This window comes from Salvelinus fontinalis, unplaced genomic scaffold (assembly GCF_029448725.1).
Source record: "Salvelinus fontinalis isolate EN_2023a unplaced genomic scaffold, ASM2944872v1 scaffold_0868, whole genome shotgun sequence".
NCBI classification, from domain to species: Eukaryota; Metazoa; Chordata; class Actinopteri; order Salmoniformes; family Salmonidae; genus Salvelinus; species Salvelinus fontinalis.
Window position 1 is genome coordinate 43277 of NW_026601077.1, and position 12933 is coordinate 56209.

A 12933-nucleotide genomic window follows, 5' to 3' on the forward strand; every position below is an offset into this window, starting at 1 on the left:
ACAACAGAATACAGTGTTTTATTCAGTTCTGGATTTCATATGGCTACAGCAGAATACAGTGTTTTATTCAGTTCTGGATTTCATCACTGTTGAACTTTCAGAGCATGACATTTTTTACCTCCTCCAATGCTGAGTAGATTTGACAGAATTTTTGTGGTGAACTGCTTGTGTGGACGTGCTGTTTGTGGGAAACAACGAAGAAACTGAGGAAAATGTGACAGTTATCAACCCTCTATTGACTAAATAAGACCTGCTATGTTAGATAGCAGATGCTCCACTCCTGGACACAGCTTGACATCATTCAGTCATGTTTAATCAACCAACTAAGAGGCTTGTGTAAACTTGAGTAAAGTCTCAATAAAAACAAACAGTTTATGTTAAATATCTTTATTTATTCCCTTCGATTTAAACATTTAAAATGAATTATACACCATGCAGTTATTATTGCCATTAATCAATCATATTCCTGCTTTTATTTGGAGCCATCCATATGTTCAAAGGCAGAGTTCAAAGCAACATCTCAAAGCTAATTTGCCTTGTGGTGCTGTTCCTTCATTGAGGGAACGTCTTACAATATCCCATAGCCATACTACGGTAAGCAGCTATAGGCATGGCGGTGAAAGCTGCAAAAATGTAATCATTTACAAATGGAACACACATCTAGAACCTTATGTACATATACCCAAATCATGCTCTGAGATGATCAGATTAAAAGCATAACAGAATTATCAACACATACTTGGGGAATGGACCTCCATTCAGATTAAACATAATTCACTTCCTGATGAGATTTATTTACATGACCATACTTAAAATTAGTTTATATTAGGCAAGTCAGTCACAAAGACATGTTAATTTACAATGACGGTTTGGCAAGTGGTGAGAGGCAAGTACGGTGATAAATAACTAAAACAATTGGAGCCACAGTGTAAGTAGAAAGCTTACATTAAAACATACATTTTTACCATCTTCTCTTTCTGTGTTTTGGATATAGAGTGTATTGCACTGTTCCCCAGGATCACTGCATGAACATCTCTGATTGGCTGATCAGCATCACTGCATTAGCCTAGTATGGATACAGTGCAGTGCACTAAGCTGTCAAACACTGCCCTCTAATGGTGGATATTGAAATCTACCTCACAATTTGAGACTTGGTAAAATTGGCTGACAGCCGTGGTATATCAGACCGTATACCACGGTTATGACAAGACATTTATTTTTACTGCTCTAATTATGTTGGTAACCAGTTTATAATAGCAATAAGGCACCTCGGTGGTTTGTGGTATATGGCCAATATACTACGGCTAAGGGCTGTATCCAGACACTCTACGTTGCGTCGTGCTTTAGAACAGCCCTTAGCCGTGGTAGATTGGCCATATACCACACCCCCTCTGGCCTTATTGATTAAATAGAGCACAGCTTGTTTTGTAAGTGAATTAAAACATTACATTCAGACTTAGCTTCTTTTAAGATTAAAGTGTCTCTAAAAGCATTGGTAAACCATTAACCAATATGCTTACCAATACAATAGAGCAAAAACAATGTGCTGATCACAACTGAAGTAAATGAATATGGTGCAAAACACAGTGCAGGTGGACGATCATTCCAGTCTGACCTTTGAACTTCTTTAGGTGAACTATCATACATTCCTAATGCAGTCGGCAAAGCAAAGGATTCTTCAACAAGTCAAGATCCTGTTTACATTACTGTGACTGTCATATACTATACAATGTGGTTCTTAGTGACGGCATAACACCCTCTGTAATATACATGTCACCTTCTATCAGCACACATCTTCCCATCCAAGACAACACTACAATGAAATATATATGTACATGTACAATGGAAAGAGAGACATACAGTATGTGAAAACTATGAAAGATGCCACAGAGTAGAGTGGAAGGGGGCAGAGTGGTCTTACTCCTAGACCCAGAGGAAGGACAAGAGGATGAGGACAGAGGGGTCTTACTCCTAGACCCAGAGGAAGGACAGGAGGAGGAGGGCAGAGGGGTCTTACTCCTAGACCCAGGGAAGGACAGGAGGATGAGGGGAGAGGGGTCTTACTCCTAGACCCAGAGGAAGGACAAGAGGATGAGGACAGAGGGGTCTTACTCCTAGACCCAGAGGAAGGAAAGGAGGATGAGGGCAGAGGGGTCTTACTCCTAGACCCAGAGGAAGGAAAGGAGGATGAGGGCAGAGGGGTCTTACTCCTAGACCCAGGGAAGGACAGGAGGATGAGGGCAGGGGGGTCTTACTCCTAGACCCAGAGGAAGGAAAGGAGGATGAGGACAGAGGGGTCTTACTCCTAGACCCAGAGGAAGGACAGGAGGATGAGGACAGGGGGGTCTTACTCCTAGACCCAGAGGAAGGAAAGGAGGATGAGGGCAGAGGGGTCTTACTCCTAGACCCAGGGAAGGACAGGAGGATGAGGGCAGAGTGGTCTTACTTCTAGACCCAGGGAAGGACAGGAGGATGAGGGCAGGGGGGTCTTACTCCTAGACCCAGAGGAAGGAAAGGAGGATGAGGACAGAGGGGTCTTACTCTTAGACCCAGAGGAAGGACAGGAGGATGAGGGCAGAGTGGTCTTACTCCTAGACCCAGAGGAAGGACAGGAGGATGAGGGCAGAGTGGTCTTACTCCTAGACCCAGAGGAAGGACAGGAGGATGAGGACAGAGGGGTCTTACTCCTAGACCCAGAGGAAGGACAGGAGGATGAGGACAGGGGGGTCTTACTCCTAGACCCAGAGGAAGGAAAGGAGGATGAGGGCAGAGGGGTCTTACTCCTAGACCCAGGGAAGGACAGGAGGATGAGGGCAGAGTGGTCTTACTCCTAGACCCAGAGGAAGGACCGGAGGATGAGGACAGAGGGGTCTTACTCTTAGACCCAGAGGAAGGACAGGAGGATGAGGACAGTGGGGTCTTACTCCTAGACCCAGGGAAGGACAGGAGGATGAGGACAGAGGGGTCTTACTCTTAGACCCAGAGGAAGGACAGGAGGATGAGGGCAGAGGGGTCTTACTCCTAGACCCAGAGGAAGGACAGGAGGATGAGGACAGTGGGGTCTTACTGGGAATGGGACAGTCTGTACCTACCACACATGCACTTGTGACTCAGGGTCTACATTCTACATGGTTACTTGGTGCTGTGGTTGTAGCTGTGGCTGTAGAGGCCTCCTCCTCTGACGACTGTAGGGGAAGACATGGGGTGTTGGCCTGGCCGGATAGGCTTAGCTGGAAGACAGAACATAGTGATCAATACAAACACACACTCCACCAACCCACCCTCTCCTCCCTCCCTTCCTCCCTTCCTCCCTCCCTTTCTCCATCCTTACCGATCTGAGCGGAGTTTCCTCTCCTGGCCATGTTCTTGGCCCTGACAACCTCCTTGATGCGGTCCACCTCTAGCTGGTAGCGTTTCCTGTCCCTCATAGCGTTCTCCTTGGCCTCCTTCAGGGCATTCTCCAGGGCCTTGACCCGCTCGGCCGTGGCCCGAAGACGCTTCTCCAGCTTGGGAAGCTCGCAGCGCAGGTCCGCATTGTCACGCACCAACTGGGAGGGAGGGAGGGAGGGAGAGGGGAGAGACAGGGAGGAAGGGAGGGAAAGGGGGCAGACAGGGAGGGAGGGGGGAAAGGGGGGAGACAGGGAGGGAGGGAGGGAAAGGGGGGAGACAGGCAGGGAGGGAGGGAGGGAGGGAAAGGGGGGAGACAGGCAGGGAGGGAGGGAGGGAAAGGGGGGAGACAGGCAGGGAGGGAAACAGAGATATGAGGGCCAGCTTACGAAGCTTGCAGCACAGGTCCGCGTTATCATGCACCAACTGGATGGACACCCAGGTAAATGTCTCCCAGTAGTGCTATCTGCAGGGTTAGCTCCAGGTTAACTGGATGGACACCCAGGTAAATGTCTCCCAGTAGTGCTATCTGCAGGGTTAGCTCCAGGTTAACTGGATGGACACCCAGGTAAATGTCTCCCAGTAGTGCTATCTGCAGGGTTAGCTCCAGGTTAACTGGATGGACACCCAGGTAAATGTCTCCCAGTAGTGCTATCTGCAGGGTTAGCTCCAGGTTAACTGGATGGACACCCAGGTAAATGTCTCCCAGTAGTGCTATCTGCAGGGTTAGCTCCAGGTTAACTGCCAGAAGGGGGCAGGAATGTTAATAAATCAATCAAATGTATTTATCATTTTGAACAAATCAAACAATCAGACGATACACTTTCTCTACCTGCAAAGATGTCCCAGTACAGTACCTGCTTAATAATGTCCCAGTGCAGTACCTGCTTAATAATGTCCCAGTGCAGTACCTGCTTAATAATGTCCCAGTACAGTACCTGCTTAATAATGTCCCAGTACAGTACCTGCTTAATAATATCCCAGTACAGTACCTGCTTAATAATGTCCCAGTACAGTACCTGCTTAATAATATCCCAGTACAGTACCTGCTTAATTATGTCCCAGTACAGTACCTGCTTAATAATGTCCCAGTACAGTACCTGCTTAATAATATCCCAGTGCAGTACCTTTAATAATGTCCCAGTACAGTACCTGCTTAATAATGTCCCAGTACAGTACCTGCTTAATAATGTCCCAGTACAGTACCTGCTTAATAATGTCCCAGTACAGTACCTGCTTAATAATGTCCCAGTACAGTACCTGCTTAATAATGTCCCAGTACAGTACCTGCTTAATTATATCCCAGTACAGTACCTGCTTAATTATGTCCCAGTACAGTACCTGCTTAATAATATCCCAGTGCAGTACCTTTAATAATGTCCCAGTACAGTACCTGCTTAATAATGTCCCAGTACAGTACCTGCTTAATAATGTCCCAGTACAGTACCTGCTTAATAATGTCCCAGTACAGTACCTGCTTAATAATGTCCCAGTACTGTACCTGCTTAATAATGTCCCAGTACAGTACCTGCTTAATTATATCCCAGTACAGTACCTGCTTAATTATATCCCAGTACAGTACCTGCTTAATAATGTCCCAGTACAGTACCTGCTTAATTATATCCCAGTACAGTACCTGCTTAATAATATCCCAGTGCAGTACCTGCTTAATAATGTCCCAGTGCAGTACCTGCTTAATAATGTCCCAGTACAGTACCTGCTTAATAATGTCCCAGTACAGTACCTGCTTAATTATGTCCCAGTACAGTACCTGCTTAATAATGTCCCAGTACAGTACCTGCTTAATAATGTCCCAGTGCAGTACCTGCTTAATAATGTCCCAGTGCAGTACCTGCTTAATAATGTCCCAGTGCAGTACCTGCTTAATAATGTCCCAGTGCAGTACCTGCTTAATAATGTCCCAGTGCAGTACCTGCTTAATAATGTCCCAGTGCAGTACCTGCTTAATTATGTCCCAGTACAGTACCTGCTTAATAATGTCCCAGTACAGTACCTGCTTAATAATGTCCCAGTACAGTACCTGCTTAATAATATCCCAGTGCAGTACCTGCTTAATAATGTCCCAGTACAGTACCTGCTTAATAATGTCCCAGTGCAGTACCTGCTTAATAATGTCCCAGTGCAGTACCTGCTTAATAATGTCCCAGTACAGTACCTGCTTAATAATGTCCCAGTACAGTACCTGCTTAATAATGTCCCAGTACAGTACCTGCTTAATAATGTCCCAGTGCAGTACCTGCTTAATAATGTCCCAGTACAGTACCTGCTTAATAATGTCCCAGTGCAGTACCTGCTTAATAATGTCCCAGTACAGTACCTGCTTAATAATGTCCCAGTGCAGTACCTGCTTAATAATGTCCCAGTACAGTACCTGCTTAATAATGTCCCAGTGCAGTACCTGCTTGTGGACTTTAGTGAGTTGCTCCAGGTTGTTCTCCAGGAAGGAGATCTTCTGTTTCTGGGCGGCGCTGCCCACTCCATCCTCACAGTCCAGCTCTGCACTCTGGACACAACAGGAGAGAATACAGACAGTCAATACAGACTACTGCCCACTCTGCACTCAACAGCAGAGGAGAGAAACATCAGTCAGTATATCAACACAGAGCGCAGACTACACACTACAGAGTGCAGACTATAGACTACAGACTACAGAGCGCAGACTACAGAGCGCAGACTACAGAGTGCAGACTACAGAGTGCAGACTACAGAGTGCAGACTACAGAGTGCAGACTACAGAGTGCAGACTACAGACTACAGAGTGCAGACTACCGAGCGCAGACTACAGAGTGCAGACTATAGACTACAGAGTGCAGACTACAGAGCGGAGACTACAGAGTGCAGACTACAGACTACAGAGTGCAGACTATAGACTACAGAGTGCAGACTATAGACTACAGAGTGCAGACTACAGAGCAGAGACTATAGACTACAGAGTGCAGACTACAGAGCGGAGACTACAGAGTGCAGACTACACACTACAGAGCGCAGACTATAGACTACAGAGTGCAGACTACACACTACAGAGCGCAGACTACACACTACAGAGCACAGACTACAGACTACAGAGCGCAGACTACACACTACAGAGTGCAGACTACAGACAACAGACTACAGACTACAGAGTGCAGACTATAGACTACAGACTAGAGAGTGCAGACTACACACTACAGAGTGCAGACTACACACTACAGACTACAGACTACAGAGTGCAGACTACAGACTACAGACAACAGACTACAGACTACAGGTCCTCACTGAAAGACAACAGACTTCAGACTACAGAGCGCAGACAACAGACAAAAGACTACAGACTACAGACTACAGAGCGTAGACAACAGACTACAGACAACAGACTACAGACTACAGAGTGCAGACAACAGACAACAGACTACAGACTACAGACTACAGAGCGTAGACAACAGACTACAGACTACAGACAACAGACTACAGACTACAGAGTGCAGACAACAGACTACAGAGTGCAGACTACAGACTACAGACTACATGTCCTCACTGAAAGACAACAGACTACAGACTACAGACTACAGAGTGCAGACTACAGATAACAGGTCCTCACTGAAAGACAACAGACAACAGACTACAGACTACAGACTACAGGTCCTCACTGAAAGACAACAGACTTCAGACTACAGACTACAGACTACAGGTCCTCACTGAAAGACAACAGACAACAGACTACAGACTACAGACAACAGACTTCAGACTACAGACTACAGGTCCTCACTGAAAGACAACAGACAATAGACTACAGACAACAGGTCCTCACTGAAAGACAACAGACAACAGACTACAGACTACAGACAACAGACTACAGACTACAGACTACAGACTACAGGTCCTCACTGAAAGACAACAGACTTCAGACTACAGACTACAGACTACAGGTCCTCACTGAAAGACAACAGACAACAGACTACAGACAACAGGTCCTCACTGAAAGACAACAGACTACAGACTACAGACAACAGGTCCTCACTGAAAGACAACAGACTACAGACTACAGACAACAGGTCCTCACTGAAAGACAACAGACTACAGACTACAGACTACAGACTACAGACTACAGACTACAGACTACAGGTCCTCACTGAAAGACAACAGACTACAGACTACAGACTACAGACAACAGGTCCTCACTGAAAGACAACAGACAACAGACAACAGACTACAGACTACAGGTCCTCACTGAAAGACAACAGACTACAGACAACAGACTACAGACTACAGACTTCAGACTACAGACAACAGGTCCTCACTGAAAGACAACAGACTACAGACTACAGGTCCTCACTGAAAGACAACAGACTTCAGACTACAGACTACAGACAACAGGTCCTCACTGAAAGACAACAGACAACAGACAACAGACTACAGACTACAGGTCCTCACTGAAAGACAACAGACTACAGACAACAGACTACAGACTACAGACTTCAGACTACAGACAACAGGTCCTCACTGAAAGACAACAGACTACAGACTACAGACTACAGACTACAGGTCCTCACTGAAAGACAACAGACAACAGACTACAGACTACAGACTACAGGTCCTCACTGAAAGACAACAGACAACAGACTACAGACAACAGGTCCTCACTGAAAGACAACAGACTACAGACTACAGACAACAGGTCCTCACTGAAAGACAACAGACTACAGACTACAGACAACAGGTCCTCACTGAAAGACAACAGACTACAGACTACAGACTACAGACTACAGACTACAGACTACAGGTCCTCACTGAAAGACAACAGACTACAGACTACAGACTACAGACAACAGGTCCTCACTGAAAGACAACAGACAACAGACAACAGACTACAGACTACAGGACCTCACTGAAAGACAACAGACTACAGACAACAGACTACAGACTACAGACTTCAGACTACAGACAACAGGTCCTCACTGAAAGACAACAGACTACAGACTACAGGTCCTCACTGAAAGACAACAGACTTCAGACTACAGACTACAGACAACAGGTCCTCACTGAAAGACAACAGACAACAGACAACAGACTACAGACTACAGGTCCTCACTGAAAGACAACAGACTACAGACAACAGACTACAGACTACAGACTTCAGACTACAGACAACAGGTCCTCACTGAAAGACAACAGACTACAGACTACAGACTACAGACTACAGACAACAGACAACAGACTACAGACTACAGGTCCTCACTGAAAGACAACAGACAACAGACTACAGACTTCAGGTCCTCACTGAAAGACAACAGACAACAGACTACAGACTACAGACTACAGACTACAGACTACAGACTACAGACAACAGACTACAGACTACAGACAACAGACAACAGACTACACACTACAGAGTACAGAGTACAGACAACAGACTACAGACTACAGACTACAGACAACAGACTACAGACTACAGACTACAGACTACAGACTACAGACTACAGACTACAGACAACAGACTACAGACTACAGACAACAGACTACAGACTACAGACTACAGACTACAGACTACAGACTACAGACAACAGACTACAGACTACAGACTACAGACTACAGACTACAGACAACAGGTCCTCACTGAAAGACAACAGACTACAGACTACAGACTACAGACTACAGACTACAGACAACAGACTACAGACTACAGACTACAGACTACAGACTACAGACTACAGACTACAGACAACAGACTACAGACTACAGACTACAGACTACAGACTACAGACTACAGACTACAGACTACAGACAACAGACTACAGACTACAGACTACAGACTACAGACTACAGACTACAGACTACAGACAACAGGTCCTCACTGAAAGACTACAGACTACAGACTACAGACTACAGACTACAGACTACAGACTACAGACTACAGACTACAGACTACAGACTACAGACTACAGACAACAGACTACAGACTACAGACTACAGACTACAGACTACAGACTACAGACTACAGACAACAGACTACAGACTACAGACTACAGACTACAGACTACAGACTACAGACTACAGACAACAGGTCCTCACTGAAAGACAACAGACTACAGACAACAGACTACAGACTACAGACTACAGACTACAGACTACAGGTCCTCACTGAAAGACAACAGACTTCAGACGAGTATCTCTGACATTCTGCAGACAGTTTGGTGCATTCTGATACACAGCCTCTCTTACATGGGAGAATACCTCCTTACCTTCTTGACGCGTGTTGTGAGGTCTTGAACAAAGATCCTGCGTAGGTTATGAAGAGTCTGCAGCTCTTTGGCCTTTAAAGACAAAACAGAGAGAAGACACACTTGTGCTCAGTGTGAAACGTTGAAATGGACATCTATGATGTATTGGTTTATCTGCAAGAATAGTGAAGAACTATACTCATTCATTCAGTCAGTCAGTCATTCATTCATTCATTCATTCATTCATTCATTCATTAATTAATTAATTAATTCAGTCAGTCAGTCATAGAGCCTTGACGTACCACAGTCTCCTCCAATCCCTTCAGGTCCTGTCTGGCCTGCTCCCTCTGCTCGTTGAAGATGACCAGCTTCTGGAGCTTCATGTCCTTCTCCTGTTCCTCCACCTTCAGCTTCTCATGGTCAGACATCAGCCTCCTCTGCTCCAGCATCAGGCCCTGGTTCAGACTGGGAGAGACACGGAGGAGGAGAGGGGGGGGGGGGGTAGAGGAGAGGTAGAGGAGAGGTAGAGGAGAGGTAGAGGATAGGTAGAGGAGAGGAGAGGTAGAGGAGAGGAGAGGTAGAGGAGAGGTAGAGGAGAGGAGAGGTAGAGGAGAGGAGAGGTAGAGGAGAGGTAGAGGAGAGGTAGAGGATAGGTAGAGGAGAGGAGAGGTAGAGGAGAGGAGAGGTAGAGGAGAGGTAGAGGAGAGGTAGAGGATAGGTAGAGGAGAGGTGAGGTGAGGTGAGGTAGAGGAGAGGTAGAGGAGAGGTAGGGGAGAGGTAGAGGAGAGGTAGGGGAGAGGTGAGGTGAGGTAGAGGAGAGGTAGAGGAGAGGTAGAGGAGAGGTAGGGGAGAGGTAGGGGAGAGGTAGAGGAGAGGTAGAGGAGAGGTGGGGGAGAGGTAGGGGAGAGGTAGAGGAGAGGTAGGGGAGAGGTGGGGGAGAGGTAGGGGAGAGGTAGAGGAGAGGAGAGGTAGAGGAGAGGTAGAGGAGAGGTAGGGGAGAGGTAGAGGAGAGGTGGAGGAGAGGTAGAGGAGAGGAGAGGTAGAGGAGAGGTAGAGGAGAGGTAGAGGAGAGGTAGAGGAGAGGTAGAGGAGAGGTAGGGGAGAGGTAGGGGAGAGGTAGAGGAGAGGTAGAGGAGAGGTAGAGGAAAGGTAGGGGAGAGGTAGAGGAGAGGTAGAGGAGAGGTAGGGGAGAGGTAGGGGAGAGGTAGAGGAAAGGTAGGGGAGAGGTAGAGGAGAGGTAGAGGAGAGGTAGAGGAGAGGAGAGGTAGAGGAGAGGTAGGGGAGAGGTAGGGGAGAGGTAGAGGAGAGGTAGAGGAGAGGTGGGGGAGAGGTAGGGGAGAGGTAGAGGAGAGGAGAGGTAGAGGAGAGGTAGAGGAGAGGTAGGGGAGAGGTAGAGGAGAGGTGGAGGAGAGGTAGAGGAGAGGAGAGGTAGAGGAGAGGTAGAGGAGAGGTAGAGGAGAGGTAGAGGAGAGGTAGAGGAGAGGTAGAGGAGAGGTAGGGGAGAGGTAGGGGAGAGGTAGAGGAGAGGTAGAGGAGAGGTAGGGGAGAGGTAGGGGAGAGGTAGAGGAGAGGTAGGGGAGAGGTAGAGGAGAGGTAGGGGAGAGGTAGAGGAGAGGTAGGGGAGAGGTAGAGGAGAGGTAGGGGAGAGGTAGAGGAGAGGTAGAGGAGAGGTAGGGGAGAGGTAGAGGAGAGGTAGGGGAGAGGTAGAGGAGAGGTAGGGGAGAGGTAGGGGAGAAGTAGAGGAGAGGTAGGGGAGAGGTAGAGGAGAGGTAGGGGAGAGGTAGAGGAGAGGTAGGGGAGAGGTAGAGTAGAGGTAGAGGAGAGGTAGGGGAGAGGTAGGGAAGTGGGTGAAAAGGAGGAGAGAAAAGACTAAGTTATAGAGGCCTATTTAGATGCTTCAGATGTAATGACCTTTTATACCACCTTTCATTTAGTACTGCATTATGACAGCATGTAAAGGATTTGTGAAGCCTTTATGAATGCCCTATGAAGCCTTTATGAAAGCCTATGAAGCCTTTATGAAAGCCCTATGAAGCCTTTATGAAAGCCCTATGAAGCCTTTATGAGTTGCAGTTAGAAAAGTGTTGTCAATCAGTCGCCGGACGGTATATATAGCTGCTCACTCTGTGAGTTCATCCAGCGTCCTCTGTTTGTCATCGATCTCGTCCCTGAGTCGGGCCAGCTGCTTCTGGTGGGCCTCTCTGTGAGCCTCCATCTGCTGTTCTAGAGTCTTCTACAGGATGAACAGGAGGACGGATCAGAGGACACACACAGAGACACACACACGGGTAAAACTAATCTGTTTCTCCAACAGAATAATCATCCTAAGAGTACTCCCAGATCCACCTTGTGAAAGTCTTAATCCCGGGTTTAATCACCTTAATCTCCTCTTCACCCTCCAGTCTACTGATGTGCTCCTTCTCCGTGTCCACCACTGACACCTCGTGCATTTTCTCTGAGGAACAACAACGTGAACAACGATGTGAAGCATGTTATAAAGGAAGCAGTGGTGTCGATAGAGGGGATGTGTAGAGTCTCACCCTGAGCGTGCATCTTGGCCAGCTCCTCAGTCAGAGCGTCCTGACTCTCCTCCAGCTGTCTCTTCTTCTGTTCCATGTTCTGCATGTAGTCTGTCAGGGACTTGATCTTGGCCTGGTGCTGCAGCACAACACACAAACACAGGGTCAGCGCTTCAAAACCTTCCCTGTTGTCACACCTACTGAACACAGCCCTGTTTGGCCGTTTTGTAGGACTTTATTAAAGAGGGAAAAGATATCCAGAGACTCAACGTAGGACAATGAAAGTGCATTTCTGCATCGGCCTTTAGAACGCTTCACAATTATAGGGAAACCTGGCCCCTCTGTTACCTGGGAGATGAGCAACTGACAGGAAGCCAGCTCCTTCTCGTTGGCGGCCATCTTGCATGAGGTGTCACTCTGGGAGCTTTCCAGCTGCTTGGAGCGGTTCACCAGAGTCTTGACCTCTGACCTCATCTTACTGATGAAGAGACGGGTCATGGTGAACTCTTCCTCAATCACTCCACCGTTACCGTTCCCTTCAGCCATCTAGACAGGAAACAGAAGACTGTATTTAAAGCCTGGAGGATGAACAGTATGATTAGAACAGTCCAGGAGGAAGATATACTGTTAGGAAACTAAAGAGCATCAACTCTGACTCATGTTGTGTGTTGTGGAGAGGTTTGCTAGCTACACAGGTCAACGATGTTACAACCCGTTAAGTTAACAGGACTGTTGTGAGTGGGTTTGTTAGTATTTGGTTCGGTGTGCGTGTGTTCCTACTTTATGTGTGTCTATGTATATCTGCTGTG

The 12933-nt window shown here is 47.1% G+C and overlaps 1 protein-coding gene across 1 annotated transcript in view; it reads right to left on the reverse strand.

Moving 5' to 3' along the window:
• Positions 1-371: 371 nt before the first annotated feature.
• The window catches only part of LOC129847482 (kinesin heavy chain-like), a 33039-nt gene continuing 20477 nt past the window's right edge, over positions 372-12933 (reverse strand). Inside the window, exons 17-25 of the mRNA XM_055915291.1 lie at positions 12473-12670; positions 12146-12263; positions 11984-12060; positions 11729-11838; positions 9908-10070; positions 9627-9698; positions 5807-5911; positions 3332-3548; positions 372-3230 (exon numbers count right to left, since the gene is read on the reverse strand). Coding sequence (XP_055771266.1) covers positions 3133-3230; positions 3332-3548; positions 5807-5911; positions 9627-9698; positions 9908-10070; positions 11729-11838; positions 11984-12060; positions 12146-12263; positions 12473-12670 — 1158 coding nt within the window. The 3' untranslated portion in view covers positions 372-3132. The remainder of the gene's footprint in view (positions 3231-3331; positions 3549-5806; positions 5912-9626; positions 9699-9907; positions 10071-11728; positions 11839-11983; positions 12061-12145; positions 12264-12472; positions 12671-12933) is intronic.